The sequence below is a fragment of the Panthera onca genome, chromosome E1 (assembly GCF_046562875.1).
Source record: "Panthera onca isolate mPanOnc1 chromosome E1, mPanOnc1 haplotype 2, whole genome shotgun sequence".
Lineage (NCBI taxonomy): Eukaryota > Metazoa > Chordata > Mammalia > Carnivora > Felidae > Panthera > Panthera onca.
This window is the reverse complement of record NC_138352.1, coordinates 25915330-25934586: the sequence shown is the minus strand read 5'-3', so window position 1 is coordinate 25934586 and position 19257 is coordinate 25915330. Positions and strand designations below refer to the sequence as shown.

Below are 19257 nucleotides of genomic sequence, written 5' to 3'. Positions count from 1 at the left end.
AGTTCACTCTTTTCCCATTCACTCAACTCACTGCACTCAGACTTAACTGACCCATCATTTCATTTTATTACAAGTACTCACCACGCACTAAAGTCAGCAATGACCTCCTAATACTGAAAGCAAAAGAGTATTTTTAGACATACGCTGACCTATCTGCCACATTTTATACTTGACTTACTCCTTCCTTCCTGAAACTCTTCTACCTCTTGGTTTCCAGGACATGATCGGCCCTGGTTGTCAGAGTCTGTTTTCCACAGGGGATCGAGCACAGATCGGTTTAAAATAGCCCACCTCCGACGATGCTGAGCTTCCTTACACAGTCTTTACTTAAACTGACCTGCTGGAAAACAAACCTGTAGTTCTTTTCTGCTTCTCTCTCACAATTGCCATTTTGCACACACAAAAAGCTTAAGGCTCACCCTTCCTGGACCTTATACTGGAGCACTGTCCCCCAAAGTATAAATGCCTCCAGAGCTCCTTTGACAAGCCAGCAGTTCCCAAATTTCCGCCTTCAACAAAACTGAAGAACTTAAGGCATTAACTAACATTTTCATCTCAGATAAAGAAGTGATTTAAGGCATATACCTCATAACAAACTACTTTTATGAATAAGGTTTCTTGGCACCTTCATCAGAATAAAAAATAAGAACAGAGTACATGGCTGCCTTCATTCTATCAATAAGTGATACTTTGAAAACAGCCATCATCTATCTCATTAATGCATGGATGCATTTCCATGAAATTTTACTTATATTTGACCAATTTGTTTCTCATTTTCGTAAATGATTGCTGCTTTGATCAATCTTATAATATTTCCATCCAGAAGTTTTTTTTAACAGATGTTGGCAAGGATACGGAGAAAGAGGAACCCTCTTGCACTGCTGGTGGAAATGCAAACTGGTGCAGCCACTCTGGAAAACAGTGTGGAGGTTCCTCAAAAAGTTAAAAATAGAACTACCCTAAGACCCAGCAATTACACTACAAGGTATTTATCCAAAGGGTATAAAAATGCTGACTCAAAGGGGCGCATGCACCCCAATGTTTATAGCAGCACTCTCAACAATAGCAAATTATGGAAAAAAACCCAATGGCCATCAACTGATGAATGGATGAAGAAGATGTGGTTTATGTACACAATGGAATATTACTTGGTGATAAAAACAAAACAAAACAATGAAATCTTGCTATCTGCAGCAACGTGGATGGAACTGGAGGGTATTATTCTAAACAAAATAAGTCAGAGAAAGACAGATATCACATGATTTCACTCATATGTGGAATTTGAGAAACTTAACAGATGAACATAGGGGAAGGGAAGCAAAAATAAGATAAAAACACAGAGGGAAGCAAACCATAAGAGACCCTTAAATACAGAGAATGAGGGAGGTGGGTGGGGGGGATGGGTTAGATGGATGGTGGGCATTAAGGAGGGCACTTTTCAGGATGAGCACTGGGCATCTTATGTAAGAGATGAATCACTGGGTTCTACTCCTGAAGCCAAGACTACACTGTATGTTAACGAACTTGAGAATAAAAGAAGAAAAAAAAGAAGTTTCTTAAAATAGAGCATCTTTTAGAAACAGATGTTTTCCCATATTTTTGTTGTTAAATAGAAGTAAGATGGGTTGATCGATAAAGGACTCGGAATAACCAAAGCGACTCACGTGAGGATAAATTTTGTGAAAACAGAAGAATGAACACATGAGCTCCGAGAAAATAAGGAACAGAAAGAGAAGTTTTGTTAAAGACGAGTTTGTTCATACATAGTGTCATTTTAAGTGGATGATGGTACCAAATCACTATGGTATTTAGATTCCGTCAGATAATTTTAAAACTGTATTGCAGCAGTTTTGCCTTAAAATGTCAATACTTTCAATATGGCAAATCATATCCATCTTTTAAAACTTAGGAAACTTCTAAATGTCAACTTAAAAATGTACAATATAGCTTTTCAAAGTTCTTTTAAGAAATATGCAAGCAACAAGTTTGAAGACCACTGTTTGAGTCCTTTTCCTTCCTCTCTCTCCTTCAGAGGCTTCCGCCTCATAGTATCTTTACCTGTTGGGGACCCTCTGGGTTCACCTTTGAACAGCTGCCCTCTCACTTTCCACCCTCCCTTGGATCACAAGCACCGATCTGGACCTTTAAACCCAGATCGGCCCCCGCGCATGCAAGATACATCTCCAGCTGGATGTGTCACAGGTACCTCAAGCTTAATTTGCACCAAACTCGAGTTGTCTCACCTTCGTTGCTCTTTCCTTAATCTCTATCACACTGTCACAGCCACGGAACCAACAGCCATAAGCTGGAAAGCCAGGATTCATCCAGGTCTCCTCCCTCATCTTTGCCAATTGCGAGGACTTGGCAGCCTTCCCTCCTAACTTACTCCAGCCTGTCTTGTCTCTGTTTCACTGTCCTATCTCAGGCTCACACTCTCCATGTTCTCTCTGCCTCCAGTCTATCCACCTCAAACCCACCCTCCACACAGCAGCCAGAGGTAATCTGTCAGACACAAGCATCCAGCGCCAGTTAAAGGCCACGCCCCTCAACGCAGCACTTAGAATGAGGGCCACTGCCGGCCTGCAAGAAAACTGTGTGTGCAACCTGCATAAGCAAAGGCAACCCTCTGGTACACAGGACCTGGCAGACTGCCCGAGCTGGATTTCGGTCCTCGGTTGTCCCCTCCACCTACAAAAGTTAACTTCCAAGTATTACATGTTACCTCTAGTGAATCTGCCTGTGACATTTCCCAAAGCCAGAAGGTACAGTACACCTAGCACTGGAGGAGAGCATACGGCCACCGGTACACAGGACAATTAGGACAGACATCGAGTATACACAGCTCTCTTGCCATCAAGACATCAGGCTATTTCCCATTTCAGTTTGCCCATCCTTTTTACAAGAGCAAAACTATTCATGGATAAACAGGTAAATGTCTAATTTCACATTCAAAACTTCAAAAAATTTTAAGTGAACCGTATGAAAATCTTTGTGAAAACAAATACAGTTTTATATTGGAGTCCTGGTGGAGTTAAGCATGAAATCTCCATCTTAAGTGAACATATTTGCCTTTTAAAAACTAACACCCGTGGAAAGGTATAGCCACTTTGGAAACAGTCTAGTAATTTCTCAAACGGCAAACAAACAGAGAACTACCATATGATACAGCAATTCCACTCCTGGGCATATTCCCAAGAGAAAGGAAAATTCATGGTCACATAAAAACTTGTGCATGAGTGCTCCTAGCAGCATTACTCATAACAATCAAAAAGTGAAAACTCAAATATTTATCAATTGATGACTGGACAAATGAGGCATATAAAAAAACAAACATCAGATTTTCATACTAAAAAATCTGTGTACACTCTTAAACTTAAAAGTTCTTACATCTCACGGACTTCCTTGACCTCTTAGTACCATTTTTAAATACCTTTAAAACAAATTAAAGTTTTTAAATGGGCTTTTTACTGTAATATACCTATACCTTATCATTTTAATTTTAAGGAAAAGATAACTCTCGTCAGGGGGAACATGTCATAAAGTTCATAGCTATTCAAAACACATGTAGGATTACATCAGTAGATTTTATTTTTTCCTAGCTATGGAAATTTAGTTCGCCTAAATTTTCAAATGTAGAAGCATGATTTGGCTTCTTCTTTTGTTGCTCAAGGGAAAACCAATGATCTGAATTTTGGTGAATCTTTCATAATATCTGAAACTACCTTAAGCTGTTCTGCAATTTTTTATCTAAATATCCAAATACTCTAATTATGTGGACTAATTTTTCCAATGAAATCTAGAAAATACGACTGATGACATTTTGCCCAGAAATGACTCATATTTTAAGAGTATGGTTTATAAAATGATAGACATTCACTAACCAAAAAAATTCCAGGAACACATAATAAAACTAAGCAGCAAATTGCCCCAAACCCCACCACATGGAAACAATGCTAAAACTGGGTGAATCCTGTACCCAGACATCACTTTATTTTTACATATGGGTAAATGGATATACAGGCAAAAATAAAACTTTAAGTGAAGAATATTTGGTTTGTTTTTATATAGGTATTAGGAGAAAAAAAAATGAAATAAAGCTTAAATTGGAAGGAATTGCTCCTTTACCACAAGAAATTCATTCCTAAAAGATTATTGCTAAAGGATAAGGGGAAAACTATGAAAAGCATTAAGATGGGATTTTTTTTTTTTATAAGCCTAACATTTCCATTTTAGAAGTATCAGATTACTCCAGACACAATCGTCAAGTGCGTACCTTTAAACGTCTCCCAATACCTACAACACCTCTAGATCCTGTAGTTACGTTACTATTACTTTGTCAAAATTTGCTATTGACGTTCAGTTATGGAACCATAATTCGTCCAGATGTCTCACATGGGCTTTTTACTTAAAACGGTGTGTGGCTTACTACAGTCCTTTTACCATGGCTTCCATTCTTTGGCTGGATTCTATCACCTAAAATTCTTCCAAGAAGTTTAAGTTTTCAGTCTAAGACTGTCCGCCTGTCGCTTTTATTCTTAAACTTGAGTGGTACATAATATTCTTGGATCTCATTTCTTTTCCTCCGAACTTTGTAGCTACTGCTCCCCTATCTTCTATCCTGTAGTTGCTTGAAGCCAGACTTGTTCTTCCCTGTCAAGGATTTCTTTTGCTTCCTGAATTCCTGATTCTTTTACTTACCCTTGAACCGTGATAAATGACCCAAGTTCTGTCCTGATACTGATCATTCTGTGTAATTATCCTTGGAGCAAAATATGCCCTATCCATCTACAGAGTTCTTCCTTCACTTTAAAATTATCAATTATTACTTCCTTTCCTTGACAGGTTTTCCACCTCAGAAACACACATTCTCATGAAATTTTGGATGGTTTGAATTTATCAACCGCTTTATAATTGCTTTAATTCTATTCTTTTCTTCTGCATCCACTCTGATTGTCTCTGGACTTTCTCACATGACAAAGGTCTAACTTTTAGCCACAGCTGTTTTATTCCTTGCTTTTTTATATTTTATATACTGAATTTATAATGGCGGGCCTGGGGGAGCTGGAATGTCCAATCTTTCATTTTATCTAATTGGGTTGTCTTGTACTGTTGTCAAATATCTTCTTTTTAAAAGGTTTTAAGTTCGCCTACAGTGTATAGCACTTAGGGGGCAATTTCTTCATTGTTTTGTCTTCTTACACACCGGGCGCTTTGTTTTTGACACTCTGTATTGCCTTCTTTAATTTTCTCTTCCAGGAATACCTTTGCCCTGTCCATGGCTTCATTACCCTCCTGCTTAGGGATGTCACATGCAGCCCTACCCAGACTTTGTCTTCGCTATAAAATGGTATGCGTGCCTTTTCCTTGCTCATCCACTTTGCTTGGCATTTGTCTGCAGACAGGGGACTGGCGTTGGCTTTCTACATGCTTTTCTATAGCTGAGGGAATAGGGAAATGGGGCAAAGGAGAAGAAAACTTGGTTGGGGCTATGTTGCCTTTCTCGAGGATCCTGGCCCGCCCTACAAGCCAGATGCGTAAACCAGTCCTGAGGGCTTCAGCTCATCACTTTGGAAAATGGCACACCGTGCCCGCCCCTCCTGCGAGATGGCGCAAGAGGGGTTCCCAAGCAAACAGTTCACTACCACTACACCCTAACTATTCACATTTTCTCAAATTAGGGAGTATTTCCGAGAAATCTTAGGATTTTATTGACCCTCCTTCTTTCTTCAACACTGCTTCTTTGAGAGGAGAAGTAGGAACTAGGTGCAAGATTCCTCTAATTCCTTCCTTAAATGCCATTTTCCCAAGTTTATGGCAGTGGCTGTATGCCTTTCCTGCTTTATACAGGGTGGGTTCTAGCCACTTTTCGAAAAGCTATTTTTATGTATTTGCTAGATATGACGGAGGAGAGTGGTCTGAATTCCCTCCACAACCTTCACCAAGGAACGTATTTTATAACAATTTTAAACACAGCCAAATAATTTCACTCCTTTTATCATCTTAAAACCTAAACAGTAAACATATCTTTATAATAGGAAATCAGGTTCTTTACAAAATTGCTAAAACAAGAAAGGCAGAAAGGCAATTTAATAAAAAGTAGTTATTATACTTTAGATTAAGAGTGAAAATGGCACAAGAGAGCAGAGATGGTAAGGGACACTGCGGAAGTGAGAGCCTTCCGTGAACAGGCCAACATCACCTGATCCCAGACTATCCTTTGAGGACAATCTCATTACTAGTCTCATTATTACAGGTGAGAAAACTAAGGCTTAAAGAATCTAAATCAGGAATTTGCAACCCTCGTTGCAAATGAGAATGACCTGGGAAACTCTAGACCCACACGAACGCCTGGGCCCAATCCCAGGAACGGATTTAATAATTCTGAGATGGGGCGTGGGCATCAAGTTTAAAAACCAAGGTGCTTCTAAAATGCCGCTGAAACCGAAAACACCAGTTTACACATATGACCAAGGCCATAAGCTGACCAGAATGCAAACCTAGTCCACCAGACTTCCCACTACACAGCACCAACTGTGAACTCTGGAAACAAGTTTGAGGAGTTTTTTTTTAACTATTATGATAACTACTCCAAAAGATCATCAGATATAAAAGAGCCCAATATATAAATAAGTGACCACTCGCAGCTTGGTTAATAAAATTATCGAGGAAAAGTAACGTTAAATTTAATGGCACACTTATGAAGTGAGTATACACACACCACAGAAGGTGCATCCTAGATGGAAACACAAAAGAACCCCATTACCTGTCAGAACCTGGGTGAAATTCTGAGAGCAAGGAAGGTCGTCTGCGAAGCTGCTGTTGCTGCTGCTGCTGCTGCAAGAGCTGTGACGCCTGGCTGACTTCAAGATGAGAAGAACGATAATCAGGGACTGCAAATTCCTAATAGGGAAATAATCATAAATTAATTATCAGCCAAAAATTGAAAAGCATCGTGAAATTAAACCAAGTATCAATCAATACACAGAGGCAGTGACGGGCTGCTAAGTGTGGAAAGAAGCAGCAATGATGATTTCAGTCCTTCACTGATCTAATTTTTCCTCTTAAACCTAACCATCAACATTTTAACCGAGTATCGTTCAGAAGAATTCAAAATGAAATTTTGTGTTCAGTCTACATTTCCCTCATTCTACTGGAACATGCATTATAAGTAACTCCCACTCCAGATTACTCAAATAGTAAGATCTCAAACTCATGTGTTCAATATGAAATCTTAAAAATCATTCCAAATTAAATTCAAAATCAGTAAGCTAGCAGGGCCACAAAAGCCATTCGGTTAAATCCATGAAAATTTACAAACGAAGAGACCTAAGTCCAGAGATTCAATCTGCTAGGTAAGAGTAACACTCTCCATCATTCTAGGTGGGTGCTTTTATGTTTATTTTCCTACTTTTGACTCTTTGTTGAAAAAACAAAACCTTCTTTTCAAAAGTAGTCCATTAATGCTAACAATCATAAACAGGCATTTATACCCAGAAATGCCAAATAACCCAGGAATTCCACTCCTAGGTATATACACAAGGTATATGTCCATACACAAAACTTTGTACACAAATTTTCAAAGTAGTGTTATTCACAACAGCCAAAAACCAGAAGGAATCCAAATGCCCAGTGACTCATGAATGGATCAACAAAATGTGGTATATCTATACTGTGGGATATTATTCAATCATAAAAAAGACTGAAGTACTAATGATATACGCTACAACCTAGATGAACCTAGAAAACATAATACTATGTTAAATACAAACAGACATAAAAGGGCACATATTTTGTGATTCTGTTTATATAAAATGTCTGTAAGAAACAAATCAATAGAGACAGAAAGTAGATTAGTGGTTGCCAGGGGATGGAGGGAAGGGGGGAATTGGGATTAACTACTATGAGGTATAGGTTTCATTTCATTCCAAGTTCTGGAATTAGGTAACAGTAATGGATGCCCAACATTTGTGAATATACTAAAAGATATTATATACTTTAAAATGGTTTTATGTTATATGAATTATATGTCAACAAAAATTTTTAATCATAAACATAAAATTGAGCTGCCCATACTGAAACATGGAATAAATAAGAGGCCTAGAGCCCTTTGCTATAAACAGATAATAGTAAAACATAATTCATACAGTCTAAGAAAAAATATCGGATACAAAGTTGAAAACATAACCATGAAACACTATAAACACTGAAAAAAAGTCAAAGCCACTTAAAAAAAAAAAGCACCAGGGCATCTGGGTGGCTCGGTCAGTTAAGCACCTGACTTCGGCTCAGGTCATGATCTCATGGTTCATGAGTTCGAGCCGTGAACTATGCTGTCAGCAAAGAGCCTGCTTCAGATCCTCTGTCTCTGTCTGTCTGTCTCTCTCTCTCTCTCTCTCTCTGCCCCTCTCCCACTTAATACCCGCGCAATCTCTCTCAAAAATAAACATTTTAAAAAAATAAAAAATTTAAAAAGAACCAAAACTCACTCAGAAAAGAATTTACAAAGAAATAGATAAAAGACTGAGTACAACTACAAAACACACGAAAGTATAAATGATATCCTCAAATAGCAATCAAAGAAATTAAAAGGTTGATCAGTAGAATTAATAGAACAGGTGAAGAGCAAATTAAAGTGAAGACAGAACAGAGAAATTCTCTCAGACAACAGTGAAGCATATATAGATATAGCATATAAAGATATAGAAATTAGAGAAGTTAAAAATGGCAGCTAGAGTAAAAAGCTCAACATTCAGTATCTACCGGTGAGAGGCAATATTCTAGGAAATAAAAGGACAGCATTTCTCAGAAGTTAAAAAGACAAAGCCTTCGGATTAAAAAGGGCTTAAGAGAAAAGCTGGACATATTGTAAAAATTAATCCATCACACTGGATGGACACATCAAAAATTTCAGAAAAGTGAGAATAAAGAGAAAATTTTACTAGATATCATAAGGTCCTTAAAAAAAGGTTTCCTACAAAGTAACAAGGATCATAATAAAAACAGGTTTCTCATCAGCAACACTGTATAGGAGGAAACAGACAAACAACATATTCCAAGTTCAAAGGAAAATAACTCAGAACCTACAAATTCAATAACCACACCCTCTCAAATTTTAGGACTACAAACTTTTCAGAATTCAAGAACTCGGAAAATTTACCAACCACAGCCTCTCTCTGAAAGAATTTCTAAAGGATGTATCCAGCAGGACAAAGTAAGAGTAAGGAGTAAACTAAAACAGTGCACTTGGATTCCAGCTATGAGCAGGTTACTGTCCAGAATTACATTCCCATAGTAAACAGCCAAAAAAGTGGGCAAAATACAGTGACTATTCTCAGACATCAGAAAACAGACTGCACAGGACTCAATCTCTGAGAAAAATCACACAAATGAGGTTAAGTCCTACAGTACTCCAGACTTTTCTGCCTAAAGGCAATTTCCAAATTGTGTCCGTGGGAAGGGAACCCAAACAGTGATCTGTAATCTTGTTCACTGAAGAAGCAACCATACTAGTTTGGTAAAGCCATGTGGACAGGATTTCTGGAGACTTTCTATGAGAAGACAGTTAAACAGAGAAAGACTTTCTGAAATGTGAATCTGGGTCCTCCTAAGTCTTTGGATGAATTCCAATCTGTAAAGGCACAGGGGAGAACATAGACCAGTCTCAAACAACTCTGGTTGTTCTTAGAATAAACAGGAGAAACTATAAAACACACACTTCCCAGAGCACACGTGGGGCCAGAACTCATTCGAGTTTCCTCCAGCCAAAGGGAAGAAACTTCAATGAATACATGAAATGATCACTAGATATCCCAGGACGAGTAAGACCTAGAATAAAGACTACTCTCGACTTGCCCTTAAAGAGTTTAAAAATAAACTTCAAAAAGTAATTTAACTGGACACCAGAAGGCATTCAACTTTCTTTAAAGGAATACAACAAAAGCCACTCATAAAGTGTATACACTTCACAATGTTCATATTCCATTCAAAAATGAAAAATCCAATGTCTGTAATGAAAATCTCACTGGATGAAATTAACGCTTAGCTGGAACCCCAGAAGAAGAAAAAAAAAAAAAAAAAAAAAAAAAAAAAAAAAAAAAAAAACCACTGAACATGAAGTCATCATAAAACTAAGCAAACTGATAAAAATAAATAAATAAATAAATAAAAAAATAAAAAATAAAATAAAATAAAATAAAATAAAATAAAATAAAATAAAAATAAAATAAAATAAAATAAAATAAAATAAAATAAAATAAAATAAAATAAAATGAATAGAGGTCCAGTGACCTGTAGGATAATACAAAACACAAGTCATTTGTGTTTCAGAACAAAACTAGGGGGAAAGTACACAAAAAAAAATGTATCTGAAGAAATAATGGCTGAAAACTGCCAAATTTTATGAAAATTATAAATCCACAGAAGCATGAAGTTCAGTGACTGTCAATACTTGTATATAAAGATAAGAATGACCGAAGGTCAGAAAACCACATAAGCCAGAACACAACAAATGGCATCTATTAAAGTGCTAAAAGAAAATAACGGTCAGGGTGCCTGGCTCAGTCGGTTAAGCATCTGACTTCAGCTCAGGCCATGATCTCACAACTCAGGAGATGGAGCCCCGCATGGGGCTCTCTGCTCTCAGCGCGGAGCCTGCCTTGGATCCTCTGTCTCCCTCTCTCTCTGTCCTTCCCTCACTGGCACTCTGTCTCTCTCAAAAATAAATAAACATTAAGAAAAAGAAAAGAGGGGCACCTGGGTGGCTCAGTTGGTTAAACGTCCAACTTTGGCTCAGGTCATGATCTCGCGGTTCGTGAGTTCGAGCCCCACGTCGGGCTCTGTGCTGACAGCTCAGAGCCTGGAGCCTGCTTCAGATTCTGCGTCTCCCTCTCTCTCTGCCCCTCCCCTGCTCACATTCTGTCTCTCCCTCTCAAAAATAAATATTAAAAAAAAAATTTTTTTAAACAAAAGAAAAAGAACAGAACTGTCAACTTAGAATTCTGTATCCAGTAAAAATAGTCTTTAAAAATAAAGTTGAGGGACACCTGGATGGCTCCGTCAGTTGAGCTTCAGACTCTACTCCTGATTTCCACTGAGGTTATGATCACAGGGTCGTGGGATCAAGCCCTGTGGCAGACTCCGTGCTGAGCATGGAGACTGTTTAACATTTTCTTTCTCTCCCCCTGCCCCCCTCCCCCATTCACACACACTCATGCTCTCTAAAAAAATTAAAATAAAATAAAATAAATAAAACTGAAATAAACTTTTTCAAATAAATAAAAGTTGAGAGTTCACTGCCAAAAGACACGCGCTAAGAGAAATGACCTTCTTTAGACAAAAAGAAAATAGCATCAAAAGGAAACTGAATATATACAAAGAAGTGAAAGATGCCAGAAATGTTATATATGTGGGCAGTTAGAGAAGGAACAAAATAATGAGGAGAAATCAATAGAAAAAAAAAAAAAAACAGTAAAAATGGATGAAACCAAAGTTAGTTATTCTCAGAAAAGAATCGATTAAATTGAGAAACCTCAAGGATAGACTAATAAAGAAAAAAAAGTAGGGAAAAATACTTATCAACATGAGGAATGACATCACAACAGATCTCAAAGACACTGAAAAGATAACAGGAATATTATGACATCTTAATATAATTGAATATATTGAACAACAAAACTTACCCAAACTGACTCAACAAAAAATAAAGAATGTGAATTATAACTATTAAAGAAATTGAATGCATAATTTCAATTCTCCCCACAAAGAAAATTCTAGGCCCTGATGACTTCGGTGATAAATTCTATCAAATTTCTTAGGAAGAAAAAATACTAATCCTAAGAAAATACAGGGAGAGGGAACACTTCCCAAGCTTTTCATTGAAGTATAATCAGCATATAATGTTATGTTAGTTTCAGGTGTACACATATTGATTTGACAATTCTAGACATTACCCAATCAATGCTCCCCAAGATAAGTGCAGCTACCAGCTGCTAACAACATCCCTAATGGTGAAAGACTGAGTGCCTTCCTCTTAAGATCAGAAATAAGTCAAGGATATTTACTCTCACCTCTTCTATTCAACACTGTACTAGCAATTAAAGCCAGTATAATAAGAAAGAAAGAGAAAAGCATCCAAAGGTACAAGCAAAACTGTCTACTCTCAGATTACAGGATCATCTACATAGTAAATCTTATGAAATCTATTAAAAAGCAGCTAGAAGTAACAAGTAAGGTTGCAGGATACAGGGTCAAATATACATGGTAGCAATGAACTGAAAACTAAATTCAAAAAAGCAATATATTTACAAATGCATCAAAAGTATGAAATATTTAGGAACAAATGTGACAACAGATGTACATGACCTATGCACTGAAAACTACAAAACATTACCGAGAAAAATTAATGAAGACCTAAATAGATGGAGAATTATATCATGTTCATGGACCAGAAAAATCAAAGTGGTTGAGATGTCAGTTCTCTCCCCAATTTATCTCTAGACTCAATTCAAATCTAATCAAAACCCTAGAGGGGTGCCTGGGTGGCTCATTCGGTAAAACATCCGACTCTTGGTTTCAGCTCAGGTCATGATCTCCCGGCTCGTGAGTTTGATCCCTGCAGTAGACTCTGGAGAGGCCAGCAAGGAGCCTGCATGGGATTCTCTATCTCCCTCTTTCTCTGCCTCTCCCCTACTCGCTCTCCCTCTCTCAAAATAAATAAATAAACTTAAAAAAAAATTTTAAAACAGAAAACCCAGCAAGCGTTTCTGTAGAAACTCGCAAGGTGCTTCGAAAATGTACGCTCTCAAAATAAATAAACTTAAAAAAAAAAAATCCACTAAAATGTATACAGAGGGGCACCAGGGTGGCTCAATCGGTTAAACCTCCAACTCTTGATCTCAGCTTAGGTCATGATGTCCTGGTTTGTGAGTCTGAGCCCTGAGTCAGGCTCTGCGCTGACAGCACGGAGCCTGCTTGGGATTTTCTCTCCCTCTCTGCCCCTCCCCCAATTATGTGCAAGCACACACATGTGCGCGCGCTCTCTCTCTCTCTCTCAACATAAATAAACATTTCAAAAATAAAAAATAAAAATTAATAAAATGTATATAGAAATGGCAAGAATTAAAATATTCAGAACAGTAATTCAGAAAAGAATCACTATTCAATTTCAACTTTACTATAAAGTTATAATAATCAAGACGGTGTGAAGAGCTTTATTAAAAGACGACATGTTGGGGGCACCGGGGTGGCTCAACTGGTTAAGCCTCCAACTCTTGATCTCAGGTCAGGTCATGACCTCATGGTTCAAAACTTCAAGCCCCACATCGGGCTCTGTGCTGACAATACAGAGCCTGCTGAAGATTCTCTCTCTCCCTCTCTCTGTCTCTCCCCTGCTCTTTCTCTCAAAAAATAATAAACATTAAGGAAAAAAAAAAAAGACATGTTTGTTTACACAGAAAATCACATAGGTGTGAGATAAAGATACACAAAATACATCAACAGTACAGAGAGACCAGAAATACACTTGCACGTATATGATCAACTGATTTTCAATGAAAGTGCCAAAACCATTCAGAGGAGTAAGAAGAAACTTGTTGTTTTTTTTTTAAAGTTTATTTATTTATTTTGAGAGACAGACAGAGAGTGCATGCAAGTAGGGGAGGGAGGGAGGGAGGGAGGGAGGGAGAGAGAGAGAGAGAGGGAGAGAGAGGGAGAGAGAGGGAGAGAGAGGGAGAGAGAGGGAGAGAGAGGGAGAGAGAGGGAGAGAGAGGGAGAGAGAGGGAGAGAGAGGGAGAGAGACGGAGAGAGAGGGAGAGAGAGGGAGAGAGAGGGAGAGAGAGGGAGAGAGAGGGAGAGAGAGGGAGAGAGAGGGAGAGAGAGGGAGAGAGAGAGAGAATCTCAGGCAGGCAGGCTCTGCCTGTCAGCTCAGAGCCAACTCCAGGCTCCATCTCAGGAATGGTGAGATCGTGACCTGAACCAACATCAAGAGTTGGACCGAATGAGCCACCCAGGCGCCCCAAGAAAAATCTTTTCAACAAATGGTTTCTAGAACAAGCGAATATCTATATGCAAAACAAGAACCTCAACCATTACCTCACACCATAAACAAAATTTAATTCAAAATAGGTGACAGACTATGTAAAACAGGAGTATAAAAACTTAAGAGGAGAAAACCTTAGTGATCTGGAGTTTGGCAAAATTCTTAAATATAACACTTAAAAAGCAAGAAATATTAAAGACAAAAATTAATAAATTGGACTTGATAAAAATTATAAAGATAAGCTGTCCAACAATACTGTTATGAAAATAAGGCAATACTTTATATAATCTAGATAAAATACAAAGATACATGTTTTCTAAATAATTTTATTTATAATAGCCAAAACTGGAATAGCTAACTAGATAAACAAATTGTGATATATCCATAGGCAGCAATAAACAGAAATTAACTACTCAGATGCACCAGAACTTGAAGAAATCTCAAAAACATTATGGGAAGCAAAAGAAGCCACAGATAAGAGAGTTCATGTAAAATTCAAAACAAATATAATCTGTTATGACAAAAAGCAGAACAGTGGTTTCCTAGGAGCTGAGTTTGTGGAAAGTACAGGAGAAGGACTAATCTGGATGGGGCACATGGGAAACTTTATGGGGTGACAGAAATACATCTTCACTTTAGTGGTGGTTTTATGGGTGTATGAATCTGTCAAAATGTATACATATAAGAAAATTGTATTATGTATCAATTAAACCTTAAAGTTGATTTAAAAAAATAAAAACAGGGGCACCTGGGTGGCTCAGTCGGTTAAGCATCCGACTTCGGCTCAGGTCATGATCTCACAGATCATGAGTTCAAGCCCCGCGACGGGCTCTGTGCTGACAGCCTGGAGCCTGGAGACGGTTTCAGATTCTGTGTCTCCCTCACTCTCTGCCCCTCCCCCACTCATACTCTGTCTTTCTCTGTCTCAAAAAATAAGCATTAAAAAAAAAAAAAAATTTTTTTTTTAATAAAAACAAAAAAGAAGCAAACTAGGAAATCAGTATTCAGACAAAGACTATGGGTTGAGGGAAAACAATGCAACCAAAATTCAATACCCAATGAGGATTAAAACTCTCAATCTAGCAATAGAAAGCAACTTCTTTAACTGAAAAAGGACATCTACAGGGGCACCTGCGTGGTTCAGTCAGTTGAGTGTCCAACTCTTGATTTCAGCTCAAGTCATAATCTCACCGTTTGTGGAACAGAGCCTCATATTGGGCTCTGGGCTGACAGTGTGGAGTCTGCTTGGGATTCTCCCTCCCCCTCTCTCTGCCCTTACCCCACTCATGCGGAAGCTCTCCCTCTCTCTCAAAATGAATACATTAAAAAAAAAAAATGTTTTAAGGGCATCTACAAAAATATGCAACTAACATACTTAATATTTAAAAATTGAGAGGCACCTGGGTGGCTCAGTTGGTTAAACGGCCGACTTCAGCTCAGGTCATGATCTCACAGCTCTTGAGTTTGAATCCCACATCGAGCTCTATGCTGACAGCTTGGAACCTAGAGCCTACTTAGGATTCTGTGTCTCCCTCTCTCTGCCCCTCCCCCGCTTGTGTGCTCACGCTCTCTCTCTCTCTCTTAAAATAAGTAAACTTTAAAAAAAAAGACTGCTTAAAAAAATATATATATATTTATCAAATTAAATGTTTATAAATAAATATATTGATTGATTGATTTGAAGGAGAGAGCTAATCCCAAGCTGGCTCTGTGCTAACAGTGAGATCGTGACCTGAGCCGAAATCAAGAGTTGGATGCTTAACCAACTGAGCCACACCCAGGCACCCCAAATTTGCTTTTCCTCTGAGATGACCATTTCACCCCTTCCCTTCCTCTTTTTCTTCAACCCTTACGTTCCTGTCCCAGCCTGCTCTGAGCTAATAATTTCTTCTCATATTTTATTTTTCACAAGTGAATCAGCATACAAACTCTTTCATCTTCCTACCGTCAGCCTCTCAAGAAGGTACAGGCCCTATTCTGGCCATCGCTCAAGAGATGCCAAGTTATCTGGCCAGCTTAATACTAAACCAGAACTTGTAGCAATAAAATAGGGTTTCTTAACCTGGAAACCCTAAACAACTGATATTTTTCTTTTTTTTTTCAACTTTTTTTTTTTTTTTTTTTTTTTTTTGGGGACAGAGAGAGACAGAGCATGAACGGGGGAGGGGCAGAGAGAGAGGGAGACACAGAATCGGAAGCAGGCTCCAGGCTCCGAGCCGTCAGCCCAGAGCCTGACTCGGGGCTCGAACTCACGGACCACGAGATCGTGACCTGGCTGAAGTCGGACGCTTAACCGACTGCGCCACCCAGGCGCCCCAACAACTGATATTTTTCTAACAACAACTCCTACAAACGAAAACAAAGACATGGGGGTGGGGGGGGGCACGCCTGGGTGGCTCACTCAGGTAAGCATCTGACTCCAGCTCAGGTCACGATCTCTCAGTTCATGAGTTTGAGCCCTGCATCCAGCTCTGTGCTGACAGCTCAGAGCCTGGAGCCTGCTTCCGATTCTGTCTCCCTCTCTCTTTGCCCCTCCCCCATTCACACTCTGTCTCTCTCTCTCTCTCTCTCTCTCAAAAACTAAATAAACATAAAAAAAATTTTTTTTAAAAAAAAGAAAAAAGAAAACAAAAGACATGGTCACTAGCTGCAATCTGGCATAAAGCCAGACTAAGACAAAGATAATTAATCCCCAACCTTGGGTTCCTCATCTTTGAGAACGGTTCTTGCCATTTAAAATATACAGTTATAACAATCGCATTTGGTTTCTGACCAACAAATGCATTAAACAGGAAAAGGAAAGAAAGCGCCAGCGGGCGCGCACACACACACACACACACACACACACACACACACACACACCCGCGCGCGCCTCTACTTAGGCAAGTACATAGTAGTTGATCCTTACCTGCTGGTGACGCGTGCTGGGAAACGTGTACTGAACAGAGTGAGGAGGATAACGACTTTGTTCTGTGCTGAATGCTCCTTGGTTGGGAGGATAACCTGAACTTGACATTATCAGTAAAGAAGTCCTCACCAGGCTGTGAGATCAAGTCCAACAAACAATCATGTTTCTAGGAAACCACCTAAACAAGATGGGAAAAAATAGAATTGATAAGAACTAAAGCACCAGGTGTACTTCTAATAAATTATAACTATAGCTATATAAATAAAACCACAATTACCAGTAAAAGCTTTCTCTCATGTATTTACTTAATATAATAGAAATTATTGAGGTTTGAAAAACATTAGTGGGTCTTTTCCTGTACACTTAAAAAAGCATTAATATATCACAAATAATAATATCAGTAGCTATATAAAGTAATACAATGTATATAAAATCTCAGCATGGAACCTGGCACATTGCAAATGCTCATTACATGTCCTTTTTTTTTTTTTTTTTTTTTTTTTTTTGATAAATGAGAATCAAATGTTATATATTGTAGAAACAAAAACCTATGGTTGTAAATGTTGGGGTTGTGAAAAGTCAATTGTTAAAAAGATTCAAGATTATTTCCAAGGTAAGCATTGGTGCAGAGGAAATACTGTCTTTATTAAATAATTCCACCCGCAAAACGGCCTAAGACAACAGTGAGGATGAGAAAGTATTCAAGGAAGAACACAGTGAACTCATCACTTCCAGGAAAACAACTGCCAGCATTTATGAAAATTGGGATTTTGGAAAAACTTGTACTTGCTTCCGTGAGCTTGACGGCTTCCCCACATTTAAAGACTTTTCTGGCAAGACTGGTGGTGATAGTAACAAGTGTGAGTTTTTGAGATGTTACATAATAAAATAGGTCAACATCTGAAATGTCTATATAACTCAATGAATCAATATTTTCCAAATGACCAATATATTATGTGACTAAATTATTTATGAGTGCAGTATTTATTTAAAGTGCAAGACATTTTACTACAAATAAAGTACAAGACAACCCAATAAATGTTTAACGTGATAGAATATGAAAAGTTCATTGATGTGGCTTCAGATTCTACACAGCAATGAACCTTTAAAAAAAACTGTCACTTATCTGGTTTGGGTATGGTATCAAAGAGTATCTACAATTATCTAAAAAGGCTATTAAGGGGTGCCTGGGTGGCTCAGTTGGTTAAGAGTCTGACTCTTGATTTCTCAGGTCATGGTCTCACAGATCGTGAGTTTGAACCCCACATCGAGCATGCTGCTGTCAGCGTGGGCTTGCTTGGATCCTCTGTCCCCCTCTCTCTGCCTCACCCCTGCTTGTGCACTTGTGCGCTCTCTCGCTCTCTCTCTCCTCTCTCAAAACTCAGCATTAAAAAAAATAAAATAAAAAGGCTATTAAAATCCCCTCTCTTCCCAAATACTGCATGAGATTAGCTTTTCTTTATAAACTTCAATCAAAACAATATTGCAAGACTTAATGCAGAGCAGATATGAGAATAAAACTATCTTTTTAAGCCAGACATCAGAGGTTTGCAAAAATGTAAAACAATGCCACTCTTCTTATCAAATTTTGTTTTTATTCCAGAAAACAGTTACTTATCATAAAAATGTTATTTATCTAGGGGCGCCTGGGTGGCTCAGTTGGTTAAGCCTCCGACTTCGGCTCCAGTCATGATCTCACGGTTCATGGGTCCAAGCCCCGCATGGGCTCTCTGCTGACAGCTCGGAGCCCGGAGCCTGCTTCAGATTCTGTGTCTCCCTCTCTCTCTGCCCCCCCCGTTCACGCTCTGTCTCTCTGTCTCTCAAAAATAAATAAACGTAAAAAAAAAAAAAAAAAAAAATTTTAATGTTACTTATCTTAGCATATGGTGAGTTTATAGTATTTTTACATGAACTAGTATCTTTAAAATGGCCATTTTAATATCTAATATGGTAAATATCAACATATATAACCCACAGAAGCAAAAGCTATTTGGAGTCCTAAGTTAACTTTAAGAGTATAAAGGAGTCTTGAGATCAAAAAGTTTGACGACCACTCACCTAGAGAATTAAATCATCTTTAGATTGACTAGCATTAGTGACCTAGAGTGGCCAGCCACACCCAGATCCATGCATACACTGCTTCTAGAGACTCTGAACCTGGTTAATGTGAGATTTTGACACCGTGTTTATATCAAGTGAACTCCCCTAGTGGACAAGGGATGTACCAATTAGATCCCTCTCCAAGAATGTGGAATTGAGAATGTCAGCTGCAGGGAACTGAGTTGCAAAGTGGCCAGAGTAGGAGTCAAGGTGA

At 38.4% G+C, this 19257-nt stretch overlaps 1 protein-coding gene across 18 annotated transcripts in view; it reads right to left on the bottom strand.

Moving 5' to 3' along the window:
* Positions 1 to 19257, bottom strand: part of NCOR1 (nuclear receptor corepressor 1) — a 159199-nt gene that overhangs the window by 119844 nt on the left and 20098 nt on the right. For all 18 annotated transcript variants that reach the window (XM_078437696.2, XM_078437694.2, XM_078437704.2 and 15 more), the window contains exons 2-3: positions 16944 to 17121; positions 6764 to 6900 (exon numbers count right to left, since the gene is read on the bottom strand). In XM_078437696.2, the coding sequence (XP_078293822.1) occupies positions 6764 to 6900; positions 16944 to 17051 (245 nt within the window). In that variant the 5' untranslated portion in view covers positions 17052 to 17121. The remainder of the gene's footprint in view (positions 1 to 6763; positions 6901 to 16943; positions 17122 to 19257) is intronic.